Here is a 23,208-nt window from a genome sequence, read left to right as displayed (position 1 = left end):
GCGCCCTCGTTGGGTCTGATGAGAGAGAGGTACTCTTGGTTTGTTTACAATATTTTTAAATAAGTGAGTTAAAAATGTTTAGAAATAAGTATTGTTTTAGTTTGGTTAATCGCTGCTCGAGGGGAGGAATAAACTTAACCAACCCAGAATGTTTACTAGGAAAGAACAGGCACTAATTTACAACTATACTTTTACCATAGGCATAGCATCTAATAAATAAGCTAGCCACCACTACCTCCTATTGCACTGTGGCGGCGGAATATGGGAGCCAGAAGGGATGTCTGTAAATTAAAAGGTCGTTTCGTTCTAGAAATGAATAAAACCTAGGTCGCACGATTTATTTCTTTCTTTATTTATTTCCATTCATCATACACAATCATAAACATACATTAATAATCATAGTACAAACTTATAAGCAAGGTAAGCATATAAGTATTATTTATATTGATTTTTTAAAAGCTAACGTTTGGCTGCTGTGCTTACATTATAATATAATAAATATAACATTATAAAGTATATCATTTTTTAGACTAATCAATTTTTTATTAATAAATAATTTAATAATACAGATAGCCACCCTCTAACTAGTAGTAACACCACATATTTCTCTGTAGTTCTCGCCATCATGCCTCTTAAAATGGATTTGAGCCATTTCGTGCCACAGAAGGTAAAAGAATGTGACCGAAAGTTACGAGAAAAAGATGAAAAAATAACTTTATTAAAGACCGAAAATGCAATGTTACATCTCAAATTGGCACAGGTAGGTAAACAGAGCTGATATCATTTTAATAAAATAAAAATGAAAAGGTAATTTTGATTTAGTAAAAACTATTATTTTGTGAAAATAATAATTATTTGTTTTTCTTCAGCTTCAAGGTCAAATACAGAGTTCACATCGGGAAGCAAATCTAGCAAAAGAGCTTCTAGGAATTGGAAACAATTCATGTAAAATTAAACCAGAATCACTTCTACATCTCAAGAAACGAATCAAGGTTAAATTTTAAATCTCTATATTTTGTGCTTTACATGGATAAACCATTGTAGGCCTTTCTTAAGAGAAGCCAATATAAATGTCATTATGAATCCCTGTAACAAAATGGTACAACCCATAATTATTTCCCTTTGAGACAGTAGCAGATTCTGAAATGATCATTTTTTTTTTAATTTTTAATTTATTTATTATAATATTATTGCACAATAAAGTCAGACAGACGTCTTTGGCCGGCTACGTCCTGGAATATAATTTAATTTGATTTTTGGTTTAGGAATTGAAAGAAGAACTCCAGACTCTAAAATCAAGTGTCAGAAATTTACCTGAAGTAATAAATGCTGATTTTCAGTGGGCTATCCAAAGGTCAACAGAGTTAGGTCAACGTATCATCTCAGATAACATTGATTTGCAAGGTAGACAAAAGCTCAATTTTACCATAATAGAATGTCTTTATATAATTTTATAAAATGTACAGAGTTGAAAGTTTTTTAATTAAATTATTAAATAGAAATTAATATTGTGTATTCCTTACTTTTATATAAAATAATATAATATTTTATAATTATTTGCGTTTTTTTTCTAACTCTCTCAGAACTGCAAGAAAAGTTATCATTAGTCGAAGAAGAGTTAGTTGAAATGAAGGAAAGACATGCGAAGGAAAAGAGAAGACGACGTGATTTGCACAACACTTTAGTTGTAAGTTGATTTAGTCGTTCGAACAATCGTAATCATTCATTGCAGTAATATATAAACCCATGCTAGTTATAGTGCCGTGGGTGCCTTGTGTAAGTTTATTACCTCCGCCAAAGAGGTTATATTTTCACCCCTGTATGTTTGTGTGTTTGTGTGTGTGTCTGTGAACAGCCTGGAGGCCACAGTTTTTATCCGATTCTCACCAAATTTGGCCACAATGATCTATACCCCAAAAGCTCGGACGAGTTCGAATTTGAGGGGGAAAGGTCATAGGTCAAGGTCACAACTAACAAAATACTATTTTACTGCCTAGAGACCACAGTTTTTATCCTATTCTCACCAAACTTAGCCACAATGATCAATGACTCATCATATAATTTTGGTTAAATTTTGAAGGGTCAGGGTCAAAGATCAAGGTCCACAAAAAAAAAAGAAATAAAAAAATAATTAAACCCTCAGCGAGACTTGAACCAGCGATCTCAACTGTGAGAGGCTGAATACATAACCATTACACCAAACTCTCATCCACAACTTTGTAGTGTGCAGTTAGCCTTTTTACACTTAGAACTAATAAAAAAAATTCAAAAAAATATATATATATTTTCCGGAGACATTTTATGTAGGGGAATTTTACAGTAGGCGGAGGTTTGTACTCTTGGAGTACCCTCTAGTTGGTACTGTTTTGGCAATTTCTGATATGTGTCTTACTTAACTTCTATATATTTGATTTACTAAACATGTGTACCTTACCTTATCATTCCAACTTTGCTTACTTACAGACAGTATGGAAAAAAAATGAATAAAATATTATTATTATAATTAAAAACATTTTGGCCTAGTCCACGAATGGGTGCCGTTTGGTGAAAGCTCAATGCAAAGATGAAAGTTGTTTTACTTGGCAATTACAAAGTTCACTGCTTATTGAAACTGTGACTGTATAAAAACCTCATTATAAATATGAATACATTATCTATTATATAACACCTATAAATTCATGATTAAACGATTGTGGATCACATGGTGTTCAATAGTACTTTTTTCACAATTTTTGTATACGAAAAAAAAAATGTTTTGCGTACGAAAACAAATTACGACCATTACTGTGATGGTACTAATAATGGCATTTGGTGAAATATAACCTTTCATCATTCACCTCGTGCCATTATTTGTACCATTACACTCATAAACATTCATCATTTGTATACTATTATATGTACTACAACAAAATAAATACTTGTCTTGTGTCTTGTAGGAGCTCCGGGGTAATATTAGGGTACATTGTCGTACGAGACCCCTCTTAGAGTTTGATACAGGAAAGCATGATGTGAGTAGCCTGGGTGACGTCGGAACACCATCTGAAGAAGTTATTACAGTTATCGATGATGTAAGTGACAGGTCTAGTTCATTTATAATTATTTGTTATATTATTTATTATAAATTATTATTAAAATTGTCCAGTTCACTCAGGCAACGAGTCTCTGCTTTATGTTCTCAATTTTGTCTAAGTACTCTCACTTGCACTGATGAAGGGCTAGTGTTGCCCAAAAGCTCTGCTAATTGTTTTGGCTGTTTTACTTTATCGCTTTGATTTAGCTTTTTGCTTATTTTATTTTGTATCTCCAATGAGATCCAGCCACTGATGCCCACAGCATTGTCATTTTTTCAGTGCTTATTTTATTTTGTATCTCCATTGAGATGCAGCCACTGATACCCACAGCATTGTCATTTTTTTAGTGCTTATTTTATTTTGTATCTCCATTGAGATCCAGCCACTGATACCCACAGCATTGTCATTTTTTCAGTGCTTATTTTATTTTGTATCTCCATTGAGATCCAGCCACTGATACCCACAGCATTGTCATTTTTTTAGTGCTTATTTTATTTTGTATCTCCATTGCTATCCAGTCACTGATACCCACAGCATTGTCATTTTTTCAGTGCTTATTTTATTTTGTATCTCCATTGAGATCCAGCCACTGATACCCACAGCATTGTCATTTTTTTAGTGCTTATTTTATTTTGTATCTCCAATGAGATCCAGCCACTGATACCCACAGCATTGTCATTTTTTAGTGCTTATTTCATTTTGTATCTCCATTGAGATCCAGCCACTGATACCCACAGCATTGCCATTTTTTTAGTGCTTATTTTATTTTGTATCTCCATTGAGATCCAGCCACTGATACCCACAGCATTGTCATTTTTTCAGTGCTTATTTTATTTTGTATCTCCATTGAGATCCAGCCACTGATACCCACAGCACTGTCATTTTTCAGTAATTTGCTTTTGTATTATATTATGTATTATATTATTTATTATACATATATGTTTATTAAATATTAAGCAGCTTTGTTTGTAAATTGTTTGATTATAAACAACTTTATCGGATGATAATTTTTAAAAAAATTCCATTTTAGGAAAATCTTATTGTAAAAGCAAACAAGAGTTGGCAGTCAACAACTCCAAAGAATTTTGAATTTGAAAGGTTTGTAAGCAATTTTAAAAAGATTAATTAAGCAATAAAACCAATTGGAGTGTGTGTTTTGTTTAGTAAATGCCACTACCTACTTTTATGGCCAAAATTTGTTCGTTTTCTTGTCTTTCGTCTTCTCTCTATTCTCATATATTTAGGCAAATTTCCAAGGATAACCATAAGCGAATTCATTCACTATCATTCTTAAAGGTGGCAATTCTGTTCACAAGACAAATATACACAAGATGCTCTACATAAACAAAGTCTTTTTACATCTTTCAGAGTGGAGTTGTAATTTTTCATTTGTCAATAGAAAAAATCCTGGTAGATAGATAATAGAAAAAATCCTGACATGACAGGACTTGAACCCAGGACCTTTGGATTGGTAGCCAAGCATCATAACCACCAAGTCACAATTCCACTCTTTAAGCAGCTGTCAATGCTTTATCCTTTAATCCACTATACAATTTATTTTTCAGAGTCTATTCACCAGTAGACGACCAATCGAACGTTTTTGAAGAAGTTCAGCCATTGCTTACATCATTATTAGATGGGTAAATCTATAATTATATTATTTCATATTTATATAGTCTTTTGGAATTACACAAAGATGAGATTGTCATAAATGTTATCTGTTCCTTCTGCTTACAATGGAGAGCCTAGTGATATTCTAGTAGCAACTCACCTTAGCAACCAGTTTCATCATGACAAGCCATGTGACTACACAGCTATTGGGTCATCCTGCACATGCTCAAATGTTTCTGAGTGTGTGCAGAATAACTTTTTGACTCGTCAGCCTACAATTGTAGTTTCAAACACTCGCTAAATTTAAGTGAAAAGAGAATTTACCATAGAAATGGCGTTATAATAAAACTGTATATCAAGCAGATTGTAAGTATGTTTATTCTGGGAATTTCAGTATATTATTTTCATTCACAGATACAATGTGTGCATCATGGCGTACGGCCAGACTGGTAGCGGGAAAACGTTCACAATGCTTGGAGATAATTATACTAACCTTTCAAACAGAGATAGTCTCCAGTCCAGTCCAAATGAGGGAGTCATTCCAAGAGCTGCAAGGGAATTGTTTAGGTACATTTTTTGCACTTTTTATTGTTGTTTTGATTTGATTGTACATATTGTTTTATTATTAACTATATCTTCACCATCAAATATCTAATGTAATAGTAAAGCCTTGAAAAATATTATCGATTTATATATTATGAAAATCAGTACAAAAATTGTTTCCTTTGTTTTCAGATTGATAAATGAAAGAACACACGACTTCCATCGAGTTGAGATGTCGGTTGCGGAGATCTATAACAATGAAATACGTGATTTGCTGCACGGAAAGGCAAAGTCTTTAAAGCACACCATAACAATAGCTGATGATGGGTCATGTGATGTACCCTCATTAACACAAAGGTGGCGCTATTTTATCTCTTTATTTTAACATGATACTTCGTCTTATAATAAGACATGAACCCAGTACTCTGATATTGGAAATCAAACTTAGCTCGAGCGACATTATTCTTAATATTGACTTTATATTAAAATATCATTAATTAAAAAATTATGATTTCCTTATAATATACTAAAATATTGAAAAAATATAAGTACAATATTACCAGAAATGTGTTGGAATTAAATAATAAATTTTATTTGTTTATGAATATCATCAGAATGGTCCAGAAAGCATCAGAAGTTGTAGATTTGGTGCATTATGGGATGCTGCATCGACATGAGGATGCAACATTGGTACATGCTCATTCCAGCCGTTCACATTTGATAGTAACGCTGACAATTACGTCCATATCAACTGGAGTATCAACAGCGCCCTCTAAATCATCCAGATGTCACTCGCCCCTTCCACGGTCAAGAGCAGGTAGTGTTTAAAATCCATAATTTATTTATTATGATTTTTTGTCAACATAAATCAAAATAATATCTGAAATATTTATTATTAATTTATTTCTAGGTACAATGACACCACCTCCAAATAAACGTCCAAGTTTAAAAATCCGCTCACGCTCGCCATCCCCCTCACGTTCAACCCCGCCACCAGACATAACAGGCGTCGTAAAAACCAAACTTCAGTTGGTCGATCTTGCTGGTAGTGAGTGCGTTGGTTTGTCGGGGGTCACGGGTGCCGCGCTTAGAGAGACGTCATTTATCAACAGAAGCCTCTCCGCGCTGGCAGATGTTCTGGCGGCGCTTGCCGAGGATAGATCGCATATTCCATACAGAAACAGTAAATTAACTCATATGCTTCAAGACACAATAGGTAAGCCCTACTAGAAATGAGAAAGAGGTTACGGACCATGTCAATATTAAGCTCTGTCTACACTATCAAACTGTGATGTGCCCATATATGGATATGATGATGTCATTATATCACTACTATATTTGGGTATATCACTACCATATTTGGGCACATCACACTTTTTTTTAACAGTTTGATAGTGTAGACAGAGCTTTTATTGTTTACTCTTTAACCTATTTATTTAACAAGCTGCTGTTTTGGTAATCATACACACTGTTTATTCTGCCACATAAACTTCTACTTAGAAACAAATTATCATACATTACATTACATTGCAGTACAAAATGTAATTTCTGCACTAACTGCAGTAAATTCATTTTGACAGAATCCCTTAAATAATATCTATCTATGGTCTATGGTTTTAGATTAAGAATTGTGAACAGTGAAAACGATCTGGTTAGGTGTACCACGAACTATTTGTTCCGATATTCAAATCTCTACACTAAGTGGGAAAAACTCCTATTTAGTTTGATTTTCCGGTTTTGTATTAATTGTTGTATATATAGTATATATGGAATATTTATTCTGAAATAAAGTGATCAAATCAAATCAAATCAAATATAACAAGTATAATCATATTGCAGTTCAACTTATTGAAGGACACATGATTTGAGTTTTTAATAAATATTAAATTAAATGTAAAATAAATTAGGTTTTTAATACCCTTTTATTAATTGTGATGATATAGAGACTTTATAGCTAGAGGTCAACCTTTGACCCCACCCCCAGTTGTTATTTAAGGAAAATTTGTTCCAAGAATTTATTATATTATCTTCATTTGCATGTTTCCATTGATGTTAAAAATTTAAATTATTTAAAAAAAAAAAAATTAAATTTTTATGAAGGTGGCAATGCCAAACTACTTGTCATGTGTTGTGTGTCTCCTGCGCAACGGTTTATAACCGAGAGCCTTCAATGTCTGGGATTTGGAAGTCGTGCTCGTCAGATTCAACGAGGTCCGACCAAAAAGCGCCCTCAATCAGGAGTCACAACTGGTATGTTATCTTGACTATCATAATACTGTAATATTAAATTTTGATTTCTTAAGATTTAAAAAATATCTGTTTTTTGTTTTTGTTTCAAATCTGTATACCTGTTTAAATATAAAAATTATCATTTTTAAAATTATATTTACTTCCATACCACTCTAATAAATGTTTTTAATTTATATAAACAATATCTACTTTTTTTATTTCTAATATTATTTTATTAATATTTATATAGAATTATCACTATTATCATTTTCTTCTTAATCTCATTTTGAAAATATATCTTTTTGTTTATACAACACATCAGTAAAGCTGACAAATAAACTCTTGAAAGGTAAATGATAGTTGTTGATGCATGGTTGTTGTTACCAGGAGACTATGAGAATGTGTATTTACATCATCCATATAGCATGAATAATTGTTTGAATGTGCAACAAAGGGTACAAGCGCCCTCCGTCCTCATTTTCCTTAATTTAATGTAAATGTGGCTAGGCTAACTCAATACATTTCGGTCCTCCGTTTCCATATGGTCTAGCAACTTTATAAATGTTTACGTTTGTGTTTAACATACAGCTATTTAATATGTAACAATTGTCGTATTCGCTTTGGACTTTTACCGTTGAGTACAGTTTTTCTGTTCTGAGTACTTAATATTTAATGGAGTATTTTGAGCGTTGAGATTGTTCTTAACGAAAAAGCTTTCGTTGTCAACGTTTTCTATTCGAATGACGTTCTGTTGAGCACAAATTTACAATTTGAATACAAAAAGTACTCAACGAATCTTTACGTTGACATTGAAAGTTCCCATTCGAATATGACAATTGTGTATTAAAATGTGTTGATTATGTCCTTGAAGAGCCTTATCACTCCAAACACTAGAAGGCACTATCATTTATTACAAATGAATACTGACGCCATTTACCAGTTAACTGGGATATACTGTACAGTACTTGGATTAGATTGGATTTATTTTGGTGTGTACATCAATATCAATGTACAATTTAACTTATATTCCTATTGGGTCCAGTTGTGATGTTTGGCAAACTATGATAAAGAGATCCCCTACCGTAACATGCATTTCATAGCTTAAATGTTCTAAATAAATAATGCTAATTATTTTAACTTTTAAAAATTAACCCTTTTTTCATGAATGAATGAATCCTTTTATGGGCATGTCTTATATTGTCTGCTATCATTTTTGAGCATTTTCATCATTTTTTTTCTATGTGAAATGAAACTGGGTTGCTGAGAACAAAAGTGATTTTTTAGTTCTAAGCTTTTAACCTGTCGCTTTGTTAGTTAACTTTGGAAAGTTAACTTTGTTAGTGTAACTTCCATCCTGTCTGGGTCGAGTCATAACTTACTGGACATCAGCAAACCATAATGTAAAGAAAAGTTGAGAATGTGTCAATGTTTCGATTGTTATAGTACAACAATCTTCTGCAATAATAATAAGTTTAGATGAATTTAAGCAAAAGCATGTCTAAAGTGATTGGTCCATCCATAGTGATAACAGGGAGTTGTTAACAACTCTCTGGAGATACTAATACCTCTATGGTCCATCACTAGACTATAGATTAAGTGTGGACCAAGCTGACATAAATCAAATGTACACCTGCCAACTCTCACGCATAATGTATGAGTCTCACGCATGAGGGCCGATTTTTTATGCCTCACGCATACGTAGCTGTTTCTCACGCATCCATAAAAAATATCCAGAAAAACATTATTATGAAATTAACTTGCCTATTTTGAAGAAAAAATAGCCTTCGAAACCTTAGCCTTAGCAACGAAAATTTGACGAAAAATTAAACATAGAGGGCATATTTCGTGATTATTTTGAGTTATTATAACATAGAGGGCGCTATACACAATTTAATTTAATGTATCACGCATTGACCACTGAAAAAGTTGGCAGGTATAAATATAAATTCTGAACCAAGTATAACCTTTAAGCAATCTACTAACTTTATCAAACATATATTCTCATAAATGAAATATAATAATGATGTTATAAGCTTTATAAAAATCTAACTTTATTAAAACTGTATTTACATAATTATAATGCCTAATTGCTCATTTGTCTTAACTATATTAACAATAACATTTATTTATTAAAAATTGATTTCATATATGTGTGGATGGTATCCACATATGGTCTTAGAACGCTTTGACCACCAGAATATAATAATGCAAAATATAAAACAGTTTTTACAGTGCTACCCTATCATTTTGAAACTACATTACTGTACAGGCTTAGATAACCATATTAACGTTTATTACAGAGTTGTATTTTGATATTTATTTTTTTTATTATAAAATGAAACATGATATTTTTTTTTCTTCTTATCATAGGTGTGATTTCATCCTGTGACTCATCTCCAGCTACAACCCCACGAGGGCGTTCTCGTTTCTCGGGTTTTCCAGGTAGTTCATATACAGTATTCATTTAACAATCAATTACAATTTCCTTGCAATTATACATACAATTACATTAATTTCTCAGAAAATAAACACTTTTGAACAGGTCTTACAGTGGCCTATGCTTTCCTGAATTGTAGTTTTTAGATTACATGTAACAGTTCCGTCCAATTTAACATAAATATCTTTTCTTGGTGTTTTTTTTTTAGTAGTACAGTATAACTCTATTACAATCATTATGTTTAATTCATATAATGTTTTCTTCTCTATTCTTCTAACCTCCAGACATTTTTTAATTCCACTTAATCAATTATAATTTCAAATACTGTATGTGCAATTAAAATATAATAATAATTTAAGATAATTACTACATATATAGTGCATTTGCACTAAACCTTAATGCATTTAAAAATGAAAATAAAATGCTAACAAATTAAGTTAAAAGATGACTTTTTTAAAGCTGCCTTTAGTATAATATTAATTCTATAAATATGTACTTTTACTTTTTGCTGTCAATATTTCTAAAGGATTGCCAAGTTCAAACAGTCACTCTCAATGATAAACTTTTTTTATTAGTTTGCCTGTCAAATTGTGACAATTTGAAGATGATATTTTTTCTCTAGTCTTGAATTTATAATTGTGGATGCGATACAGCCAGTCACTCAAATGCTAAAGCAAATATATAATAGCTGCAGTTTTTAATACAGTAGAACCCTGTTTTAAAGGACAACTTGACCGAGAACCATATTTTAACAACGTATTAGGGATGTACATATGATGATGAAACATCGAGAAACTCAACAGTTCTTTTCAGAACTAATACACGTGGTGTACCGCAAACTTTATATCAACATTCGATTTCGCCATGCAAACCTTCAAACAATATATTACATATGATTTCACAACCATCGCGAGATTAAGGATATCGCCGCACGCGCTCGCCATACAGCAGTCTCCGTAAATTGCTGTGACATCACAGGTGCATCGCAAAATTTACGTCATCAGTTTTGTGGCAAAGTCTGGCAAATCGCGAAAATTTCTAGTAAACACACTTTGTAAATAAATTGTAAAAAATATAAATGTTGATTTTTTTTATTGTTTTTTTTGCTTATCTGGACTCATTTAGTAGATTTTGTGATGCACCTAATACGTTGTAAAAATATGGTCCTCGGTCAAGTCCTAGGACTACTCGCCATGACAATGACTCACACAGCACCGTTTTACGGTCTGCGGAAAATCAATGAATTTTCGATTTTATACCTTTGGTTTTACTACATAATTTTAATCAATAGTAACCAATATGTTCAATGGAGTCAGGTAACTGTAAATTTCAACGATCGGTGTTTTTATGACAACAAAAACTACGTTTTTCACGGGTTCGTCAACGACGCTACAAGTGCTAGGCCTATTGTTTTTCAAACTGTCAACAACAACGATCAGTGGTCAGGTGTGAAACACAATACAATAGAGTTTGCATACCTTCCTGACTGTCAGTGTGGAACTGCTTGTCGTCAGCCTAAAAGTCGTAAGTTTTTCTCACGTCCGATCGCTTATTACAGTAACCATACGGCATGTTTTAGTATTGATATCTTGTCTGCTGGTGATATTGAAACAAATCCAGGTCCAATGAATTCCAGAATGAAAGATTTAAACGTAATCCACCGACCCAACAACATAAAAATCGCTATGTTCAACGCCCGAAGTATTGCTAATAAAATCCAGGATCTTCAAGTACGGATAGAAAATAATATTGATATAGTGTTGTTGACTGAAACATGGTTGGATCCAACGATTAAGAGTGCAGAGATTTTCCCGTTAGATTACTGTGTTCATAGAAACGACAGAAACAGACACGGTGGTGGTGTTCTGATAGCATGCAAACATTCTATAGATGTATTACCTGTGGACATTGACACTAATATTGAGGTTCAACTGGCTGAAATCCACGTATCTGGAGGAAGTATTCTGCTTGGCTGTGTTTATAGACCCCCGAGTTCATCAAGAGAATGGTTAACCAATTTTCAAGAACTCTCAGACAATATACTCTCCATCATGCACAAATATACTGCTGTGATCATCGCTGGTGATTTCAATTATGACTTTGGTTCGAACTCGAACTGTAATATATAATATATAATAATGGGCCCGACGGGATTACCCCTATGATGTTGAGTATGGCTGCACCTGTTATATCCCCAATTTTGCTTAAAATTTTTCAAATGTCCCTTGACCAAGGCATTGTGGTGAAGGAATGGAAATTGGCCAATGTTGTACCAATTTTTAAATCTGGTAGTAGAAATGATATAAGTAATTATAGACCAATATCACTTTGTTCAGTTGTTGGCAAAGTTCTAGAACGTATTGTGGCTGATCATTTTTTATTTCATCTTCAATGTAATGCGTTTGTTAGTCCTGTACAGCACGGGTTCTATCCTGGAAGATCTTGTGTTACACAAGCTTCATCCATATACCACGAATGGTCCAAAATATTAGATGGTACGAACCCACCAGTCGTCGATGCTATATTCCTTGATTGGGAAAAAGCATTTGACCGTGTGAGTCACCCTAAACTATTACGTAAGCTCCACAATTTTGGTCTATGTGGTCCAATTTTGAAATGGATGGGCTCATTTCTTACTGATCGATGCCAACAGATTGTCCTTAATGGACTGATATCTGACCGTACACAAGTTGTTTCAGGTGTACCTCAAGGGTCGGTACTTGGCCCATTACTTTTCAACTCGTTCGTTTTTGACCTCCCTATGTCGATCACCTCTCAAATTAGACAATATGCCGACGATACGGTGGTGTTCAGGCCAATTAGATGTGAATATGATGCGATATTACTTCAAAAAGATCTAGATAACATCGATGAATGGTGTCAAAATAACATGATGAGACTTAATGCTAAAAAATGCAAAGTTCTCCATATTACTCGCAAACGTAATCCCATTCATGCTCGTTATCATATTCACACTAATGACCTTCAAGCAGTTACCTCCTACAAATATCTTGGTATTCACTTTGAAAGCAATCTCTCTTGGTCAACGCATGTGTCCGCAATTACCACAAAATCTCTCCAAATTGTCGGATTCATAAAGCGTTTTGTGATATTTAACGACCCTGTAATTTTGATGAGGCTTTTTAACGGTTTATGTAGGCCCATACTTGAGTATGCTGCCCCTGTTTGGGTGCCTCATCAAAAACAACATATTACTAGCATAAATAAACCTCTTCGAAGGATCACAAAATTGTGTGCTAAGGGCGATTACGAGCAACGGCTCGAATATTTAAATTTGCCATCTATGGACCAGAGAGTGTGTTTTCTCAGTATACTTTTTATTATGAAATGTATGTATGGTCGAATTGATCTTAATATTCACGATTTTGTTGATTTTAATCCAAGGTATTCCGAATCAGTTATTTTTAAACACAAATATGCCAGAACCAATTCTTTTAAATATTCATTGTACACTAATTTTCCCCGTGTATGGCAAGAGATTCCTAATTATATTAGAGAACATTCTTTATTTAGTTTTAACACATTTGTGACAGCTCTCCGGTCTTATGTCAGGCAACTTTAAACTTTTTATTTTTTTTATCTTTAAACAATCATTTTTATCTGTACATAATATTTATATATATATATTTTTTAGATTCAATTTTAATGATTGTTCAACTTGATAACTCGCAATTTTAAAATTTTTATATCTTTGTCTTTTTATGGTTTACTTATATGTTCAAGTGCAGTATATGGAGAGCCATCTCGATAGTGCTTTGCACTCATGGCAATCCTCAGGGTGCTGCACCGCTGTCTTGTTGTCATGTATTTTTGTGCCTGAAAATTGAATAAAATAAAAATAAAATAAAAAAGTTGTCCTTTAAGGGGTCACCTTCGGGCCCATCAAATTGTCCTCAACAGGTGTGTCCCCTGAATATGATTTGGCTGTAGTATTAAAACATATATTGCCCCTTTTTTTTCGGGAAAGTCTCCCCTAAATATGGGTTCTACTGTGTTATCAATATTAATATAAAAGGTAGCAAAATAAATGTTTAATAATATTTTTACAACATCCAAACTATACATCATTCAAAGTAGCTTTTATGTCACACTTTAAAAGATTCACATATGTAGCTGTTATTTATAACAATCATTCTTATATGTGTTTTGTAATATTCTTTTTCTACTTTGCATGCTGTATGTGTCTTTAGCTGTAGATAAATCTGAATTTAAACAACCTCTTCCAAAAATCATTGTGTGTGAGTATTGTTATTAGTACTTGCTTAATACGCTTCAAGCTGCTATTAACGCATCTAGCCAATTCTCAGTGCTGTATCTGTAATTAGTACAGTATCATAGGAAAATTCTTTGATACACCATCACATATGTATCACATGTATCTGCTGTATTACAGGCCAGCATCAACGTTTTCATAATACAGGCATCACATGTGATACATATGTGATACTGTATTATAGAATTTGCATACGATACTGTACATATAATGACATACAGTTCAAATAATCCGGTGACTAATCAATAACAATTATTCTTAATTCATTTTACATGTTTTGCAAAATAAATAGCATTTTTCATTTTTATTGCCAAATTCTTAATTCTCTTCCATTTTTCCTTTTAATAATACTGTCACACATAAACATATTGGCAATTGTTTGCAAATGTAATAATGATAAATCATTATTTGTCTAAAGAGCTGCTTTTTCTGTCGTCATTCCTTTGGGATTTCGGAACAACAGACGCATAACTTTGCCTATTTTGCCGCATACTTCCTTTTGAAAAGTCAATGTCAGCATAACTGACACGTGAAGCGTTCGATGTCTTACTATATTTTCCGTTGCTCTTAACATTCGTAAAATCAATATTAGCATAGCTGATTCTATAGTCTGTTGTTGGGTCATAATCATTTGCTTGATTTTCATTGGCTGTTCTCTGTGATTTAGGAACCACTGCCGTATATCCATTGTTAATTTTATTATCGTTTACTTTAAGCTTTGATGCTTTATCATCTATAACAAAATCGAATGAAGCACGTTTAGTTTCTTTGACCTTTCTATCCGACACAGGAAAAACATTTGTGTACCCGAAACGTGAATTTTCTATTTTGTTTACGGAAAGTCCTTTTATTTCGTCAACCATATTGTTTTCAGTTTTATTATCTTTTGAATTCGTTGACATGTCAGGGTTTCGTTTTGACTTAGGAATAACCTTGGCGTAACCCAAGCGAAGATCTTTCATCTTCTCCGCTGATGGTTTGTCCGTCATCTCTAAACTTAAGCAGAAATCTGAGTGAATGGACTTTGTCTTATTTTCTTTATCACCACGCTTAGATCGGGGTACAACGGAAGCGTACGTTATAACAGAAGGGGGTTTCACATCTAGCATAGCAGTGATGTGTTCTTCCGTTGCCGCATGAATGGTGTTACGAACTGATTTCACCTGCGGGGGTTTGGCGTTTGGTTTTGATATCACGTCCTGTTTATCTACGTTGAGTACAATATTAGCGTAACCGGTGGATGCTTTCGGTTTATTTGCTATTGGAGCTGCTGCCTTATGTCCATTGTATCTCGCATTTACAGCTACAATTGAATTACTATTTGTTAGTCTTGAGTTTGTCTCTGTTGTTGTAACATTCTGATAGAGGGAGACTCTATGCTCTTGTGTTCCTAATTCAATTTGCTCTATGTTCGTGTTATCATCTGTAACAACACTGCATGTTACCGCATACCTAATCTCACTAGTTTTCTTCTTATTTTTTCTTCTTTTACAACAACCAAACGTAAACAGACTCGTGACAAGTATAAACCCAATGCCACCGAAGAGAAGGCCTAGGATCATCGCAAACTTTGTTGACTCAACATCCGACTTATTTTCATAAGGAACCGTTTGTCTGCCGTCTCCGCTAAACGTTGGCTTAACAGTCGTTGGATCATTCTTTGTAATCACTATCATATCGTTTCCAACTCCTACCGAGTTACTCGCGATGCACGATAAAGCTGATCCCGTTGAAACAGTATCGGGAGCTGTGATAAAAAAAGTTGAATAATCCTGTATGTTATAGCTACTGATTGGTATCAGAGGATCAACAATCCATGTTGGTATTGCACTAGGTCGTGCGTCAACCTCGCATTCGTACGATAACATTGATGTATGTCGCAAATGTACTGTCGGTGCGTAATTCACTGTGAGCTTATCAACAGAACAGCTTTGAGTCTCTCCTGTTGATTGTTTTGTTGCGTTGCATACAAACTTAGCATTATGATCGCTTCTCTTTATCATGAACGTATATAGGTTAAATACGTACCTTCCCGGTGACATGATAACATCATCCCTTCTCCATGTAAAGTCAATGCCAGATTCACTTTGGCTTAATTGGCATAAGATACGCATAGTCTCACCTTCCGAAAGACTTGCACCCTCATTCAATCTTGCGCACTTTGGCTCGGAAAACGTCCAAGCGATCGATACCTTTGTTGAACTGTACAAAACTTTAGCATCATTTTTATCGAATACATTCAGGTAAATATCTAAATATTCATAATCTACGGGCGCCTTAAACACAAGACTATAGTTATTTCGCTCTTGCGAGATTGTGAAATAATTTTTAAAATCTTCGGTGATTAGTTTATTCCGACTGATAATATCATTATCTGCACCTTTCATCCACTTAACAACATGCTCCTCCGTCAAACCGCTTATTATGCACTGTATAGTAATGGATTCGCCGGGAAATGCTGAAATTGATTTTGCTGGCGTTGATATAAATACAACGTTGGCGATAGTATGACACTGTAGCATAACAAAGGCAAAGATTGCCTTGTAAATTAGTACTTTTCTCCAAGTAAACATGGTGAAAGTATTTTTTTATACTTAACAAAGAAAACAAAATATGTACTTTTTAACCTCTTGAAAACAGTTATTTCCTATTATAATTTCTTCTGTTCCATAAAATCTTTATAATCAATTTAAATCCTTTTAAAGTTTTTCAGTTTTAAACAAACTCATTTTCTTGAACTTTATGTCTTGATTTTCCTTTCATAGTCAGCTGTAAAGTGTATTCAAAATGGATGTTTTTATTTAAACTTGCAAATTACATACACTAACTTGTTGTACAATTCCGCTATCCACAACATAAGGTCTTTCTTATGCACATACTGTGTATATTTCGCCAAACAGTGTCGCGTAAAATAGTGTCCATTAAATATCAATTAGGTTCTTTCAACAATTTGAACGCCTTGCTTTTAACAAAGGAAGTTTATCTTCTTTCACACATATACAGTATTACAAACTGCATAATTAAATCCATAAATAGTTGATTTCTTTAGAATTCCTGTACACATATCTGCAACATAGGTGTACCCAATCCATGTTACATTGTCAGAAACTGGCTGCTATTGTTAAAACACTCAAGACATGGCCTCTCTCTAAACAATGATACTGTAAATTCACTTCTTATAGCCAGCTTCCTTTATGTCATCTGAACTTAGCTGGAAATCTGTAAAGTTAATTTAAAACAAGACTAATGAAATTGACTGACTCAGTCAGACTACGATTGCAGCATTAGTCACTTGTCACTCGGTATCTTTATCACGGTCTACTTATTTCCCTTCAAAAGTTTATTAAAACTTTCGTAACTTTACATGAATCACTGTTCTCGCATAACTTCTGATTGAGTCTACAAACATTTATTAAAAGTGTTTTATCCGGTGCGGATAAATTTAGAAACCTGACAGGAGGAAGTCTTATACATTAGAAACTGACATAGGTATTAAACATTTTTCATGTTGCCAACTAAAATCAGATCTTAATTTTTTCAAAATGAATGTGAATAGATAGTACTCATTTTCCTAAATTAAAAATACATCTTTTTACATAAAATAAGAAATTACCTTTGATTTGTTTTATCCTCAAACAATTGTAATTAAAATTTATCTCTTTTTAAAAATAATTAGTGCTGGTTTCAATTATTATAGCCTGCCATTTCTGTTCAATCAGCCACAAAATATGCGAGAAAAATGACTTACCTGTAGGCCTAATGTGCCCTAATCAAACTGTTGAATATTCATCATGTCACTCATAAATATTCATGATCATATAAACATAAATGAAAACTATGTTTTAAAATATGTCTAAATTCTCGAAGAAACAGGAATACTGTACTAATAAAAAAATTCTCCTGTGGCTTGTTGGTCAAGTAGAATAAACTTGTCAAAAACATAACAGTGGTTAACTGTACGTCCTACGTAAAAGTAGATAAAACTTGCTTGATCTAGCCTTGAAAATTCACCAATTACGTTGATTCTCAGGAAAGGAGTTGAAAAGTCTCTGAAAGTTGGGATTACACTGCCCAAGGCCAGTGTGTGTCATCAGTGTTGTTGGCATTCTGTTATTTATTATTATTTTTGTTGTCTAATCCGTCATGTAATTCAGTCGGGAATGTTTATTTCAGGTGTTATTTGCGTGTTTATTTATTATTATTTTTGTTGTCTAATCCGTCATGTAATTCAGTCGGGAATGTTTATTTCAGGTGTTATTTGCATGTTTATTTATTATTATTTATACTGGGTAGCCTCTTCAGTCAAAGTCTGTTCTCCCAGAGTGCCCCATATGATCGCTTCGAAAGATGTACTAGGTTCTTAAAAGTGCACATGAACCAGATGTGTACACTGGACCTACGGTCCTTATCCAAGAAGACTCATTCTCCCACCAGAACCATGGAGCAAGTGAGCCTTGAACCCGGCTTCCCGATGTTATGGCTACGTAATTACGGTCCCAGAGCCACTCACTCGCTTGATTTATTACCTATGCCAAGGAGGTTATGTGATCACTCTGTTTTGAATTGTCAGTGTGTGTTTTGACCAAATGTTCACCATAGATCTTAGTCCATAGAAGACCCTCTAAATTATAGAGATACACAATCAATAGTTACGTGATCTATGCATGATTTTCAAAAACAATGCTTTTAGTTATATCTTCACAACCGAAAATCAAAAAGGCTAATAAATTTCAAGTTACAAGAATCGTACCATGCCCTCTCAGTCAGTTCTCAAAGTAAATTTGTGTTTAAACACAACCATTCTTGTATGTATTTGAACCTGAATCAAAGTTCCGAAATTATATGTGTTTAGATTTTTTTTTTTTTACTTTTACTTTCTTTTATTTACCCAAAAATAAATTATAAACATTATAAACATAATACAGTATATCAAAGGAAGGGCTAAAAAATAGTCAGAACTAATCAAGTTCAAGTTTTTAGAACTGGTTATCAATTTTTCCAATTTTATACATATACAATAAGAATTAGTAGGCCTACTATTATATATATTTTTTTTAATTCCATATTTAGAATGTTGTATACACTAAAATATGTGGTTTACAATACACAATGGGCGTCTTAAGAGCTTACAATGAAGAGTTATTTCTACAAAATTCATAATAATTTGTTGCAGATGTCATGTTTGATGATTCATGGTGGTCAAACAATTGCTGCTATAGTTAATTAGTCAGCAGGATACTCTCTTTATAAAACTGATAATATCAGGTTTTTGAGTGGATGTGTCGATTGATGGTTGCCATGCTTCACCTCATCATGTGATCGAAAATTGGCATCATGTTGAAATTTTACTTCTGTGACCCAATTGTGATCCAAAATTACTGCCACTCGATGACTAGATAAAGTTCTGTTGGAATTTCGAAACAAAATATGTTTTTAATTAGATTAAAATTATTATATGTTCTGTAATTAATTAGTTTGTCTTGGTGATGACATTCCATTTCATCACCAATTAAACTTCTGTATTTGGATTGTTCTGTTAAACTTCTGTTAAAATATTGGCAATGGTTTGTTGAACTTCTGTTAACATATTGGGAATGTTTTGATGAACTTCTGTTAACTTATACTGTATTGAGAATGTTCTGTTGAATTTCTGTTAACATATTGGCAATGGTTTGTTGATCTTCTGTTAACATATTGCGAAAATTCTGTTGAACTTCTGTTAACATTATTGGGAGTGTTCTGTTTAACTTCTGTTAACATATTGGTAATATTCTGTTGAACTTCTGTTAATATATTGGGAATGTTCTGTTGAACTTCTGTTTACATATTGGAATATTCTGTTAAACTTCTGTTAACATATTGGGAATGTTCTGTTGAACTTCCGGGAATGTTCTGTTGTGTGTAGCAGAGCAGGAGACAAAGCTGATTACAAACTTTCTTCACTTCTCTGCGCCACATAAATGTTTCGTTCAAAAGACGACTTTGAAAGTCTCGGGTGCTCGTCTTCTAATGCTGGATGGTTTCATTTGCGCATAACTGAAACATTGAGACATTTCTACCTTACATACTTCCCTCTCAGTTGAGTAATCAGATGGCGTATGGTAAACCTTATTTAGGCATGTTCCCTAGTAGAGTAAAAACAATTTAGAAAATTGTTATTGAACATTGTCAATTTATTATCCTCCTTCTAATCTTCATAAGTAATGTGTCAAAAACATACCGCTATTTTTCATCATGACATCATTTCCATAATCTGTTTGTCCTTTATGCCTTTTTTGCTTACTAACTCATTTCCTTAATTTACTTCTAATTAATTAAATTAATCAATTTAATTTAATTAATTGATATTTACTAATACCTCTTAAATCATTACTGTTCTCATCCTCTATGTAACTACTTAATTAGAGCAGTAATTAGCACTAACTCGTTAGCTGATGTTCACATGCTTTTTTATCTATTGTATGTACTCTGCTTATTTTCTTGCACTGCTTTATATCTTTCTGTTGTATAATAAACACACACAATAACTTTATTTTGTCTTTTGTTATCTTAAGTTCTTTTTCAGTTCAAATACAGTAGAACCGCTTTAAGGGGGACACCTAGGGGGGCCCAACAAAGTGTTCCCTTAATAGGGGTTGTCACCTGAATATGGGTTTGCCATAGTGAAAACCATATATTGTCCCTTCTTCATTTCATTTAAAAATGTAGAGTCCCTGAAAAGGTGTGTCCCAAAGGAGGGGTTCTACTGTTTTGTTTGTTTATTTCTATTTTTATCTTTTAATTATGTCTATGCACAAGTTCAGACCATCTGAAATGAGGGAAAGATTAAAGAATATATAGAAAAATATTGATACCATCCATACCATATCACCATCATGGGTGTGAAATGAAATTGGGTTAAATTTAAAAATTGTGAGAGGTGTGAGGTGTTAAGGTTGGTCTTATTTGTAGCCAAGGAAACATATCTTATGCCCAATTGGATAATTTTGCTTACAAATTATTAAAGATGTATTGTTCCCCAAAGACATGAAAAATGAAAATTAATTAAATCAGACTTTGAATAGGTTATTTTGTAATTTTAATAAAGTTTATCACTTCTCTAGAAAAAAAAAAGAAAACAATAATACTGTTTTCACTTAAAATGACAAAATAAATGGTTAAATCAACAGAAAATGGCAGCCAATTTGACTATTTTTTTGCTTTAAATTACATTTTTTACAGGTAAATACAGTTTTTTCAATCCAATTTTTGGTCAAACTATTATGTGACATTAAAATGGCGTATTAAAAATTAATTATTTTTTTCAGGGGACAATACATCTTTGAGTATTTGGCTGTAATATAATATATATATTCTAACGTTTAAAGGGATAGGGTTGGGTATATCTGCACCTCTCTTCACACCTGTCTCTGTACTCTACTATTGTATCATTACTAGTGCATCTTTCTTTTTATAGCTTCTATTGCACAGTCGAACCAGGACATTATTCTTCCGATACCAGTTAAAGCCAAGAAACCGTCTAGTATTCCAATTCCAAAAAGAGGTGAATTTATATCCCAACTTTAAGATAATATTTAAAGTAGTTTTTTACCTTCCCCAAACCATTCCATGTACTCTCCAGTTTGCTTACTTTTCCACTTTATTTACCTAACCACTTCAACCTACCCATCCCTCCAACCCCCATTCCATGTACTCTCCCCGACCCCCCCTCCCTCCAATCACACCCTATGTTTACCTTTTCATTTTATTAGGTTTTATCCACATCTTTTAATACTATGTAATCTCTAATCTAATTACTACTATTGATATAACCTAAATTAACTTTCATCCTAATTAACTTTGACTTTATCAATTATGTGTTGCTAATAGTCTAATCATGACTGAACCCCTTTTTAAAAATGAACTTTCATTATTAGATGATAGTTTTCTTAATAAACATCCATTCAAAAATAATGACACTATTAATCATTGTTTGCCATCAAATAAAAATAAATATAATTTTGTGTGGAATGGAATAAAAAGTTTAACCAATATGGATACAAATTCTTAGTTTTTGTGAAAATATTGTTCAAATGATAAAAAATATCATTTGCAGCATTTTTGTGATGGGTGGGCTGGGCTAAAATTTGGAATCACGATGCACAAAAGATAGGACATTAGGTTCACTGCTCAGTTCAACATACAATTTGTATGTCTCCCCCCCCCCCCCCACCCTATTTCACAATCCCGACACTGGTTCCTATTACATCAATAGTTATGCATTTCTTCTCTTTTACTCAACAGGGAACAAATCAGATGACCATCCACCTATCCCAACTGGACGTCGATCACCTCGGCCATCAAAGACTAAAATTACAAAGAAATAATTACATACTACCCTAAAAGAGCAACATTGTTGCAATGAAGTAAAGATCTGTCTACACTATCAAACTAGTTTGACAAAAAAAGTGTGATGTGCCCAACTATGGTAATGATATGACATCATCATATCTAGGGCACATCACATTTGTTTGTCACATAAAGTTTTGATAGTGTAGACAGAGCTTAGAGTTTAAAATGTGTGGTACTGTAGGTGCTAGATTGTTTAGATTTTTCTTTCCTGTTTCCGATGTTTTTTTTTTACACAGATTGACCATATTTGGTTATTCTCTAATAAAAAATATGTGTATTTATATTAAATATAACGACTGTTGTTAAAATAGTTTTAGTCAAAGAAATTTTTTTATTTAATACTTTGAATTATTCTGTAAAAATATTACGAGTTTGATGCATTGTGAAATAAAAACGAACGAACAAACGAAATAAGTCTTGACAAATTCAAGTAAGCCAAGTAGCCAAAACAGCTAGAGGAATACTGTATTAGTCCAAAAATGGTCCCTTAACATATTTCAATACCAAAGATATTGATATCTGCTAGATGTGGTGCTATTTTATGTATTTCTAAAATGAAATGGTTTTACTGTGATAATTCCACCTTGATTTTACACTTGTGTGTATATGTCCATGTATGTTTTAATACAATA

General features: G+C 33.1%; 2 protein-coding genes across 7 annotated transcripts in view; one reads left to right on the top strand and one right to left on the bottom strand.

Moving 5' to 3' along the window:
• The window catches only part of LOC144848768 (neuronal acetylcholine receptor subunit alpha-10-like), a 171,125-nt gene that overhangs the window by 61,531 nt on the left and 86,386 nt on the right, over positions 1–23,208 (bottom strand). The gene's annotated exons all lie outside the window — the stretch shown is intronic.
• Positions 21–23,206, top strand: LOC144848761 (kinesin-like protein KIF25). 6 transcript variants are annotated; one of them, XM_078705668.1, is made up of 18 exons: positions 21–63; positions 615–760; positions 870–992; positions 1,266–1,404; positions 1,584–1,687; positions 2,937–3,068; positions 4,102–4,169; positions 4,637–4,711; positions 5,097–5,249; positions 5,418–5,582; positions 5,840–6,042; positions 6,136–6,441; positions 7,326–7,475; positions 7,777–7,803; positions 9,825–9,896; positions 14,103–14,150; positions 21,642–21,728; positions 22,469–23,206. In XM_078705668.1, the coding sequence occupies exons 2-18, from the start codon at positions 626–628 to the stop codon at positions 22,549–22,551; spliced, it is 2,070 nt and encodes a 689-aa protein (XP_078561794.1). In that variant the 5' UTR covers positions 21–63; positions 615–625; the 3' UTR covers positions 22,552–23,206. The 6 variants fall into 6 exon arrangements, with proteins under 6 accessions (XP_078561794.1, XP_078561795.1, XP_078561796.1 ...); XM_078705669.1 differs by lacking the exon at positions 7,777–7,803; XM_078705670.1 differs by lacking the exon at positions 14,103–14,150.

The sequence above is a fragment of the Antedon bifida genome, chromosome 7 (assembly GCF_963402885.1).
Source record: "Antedon bifida chromosome 7, ecAntBifi1.1, whole genome shotgun sequence".
Taxonomy (NCBI): domain Eukaryota; kingdom Metazoa; phylum Echinodermata; class Crinoidea; order Comatulida; family Antedonidae; genus Antedon; species Antedon bifida.
The sequence above is the reverse complement of the archived record's forward strand: the minus strand, read 5'-3'. Positions and strand labels throughout refer to the sequence as shown.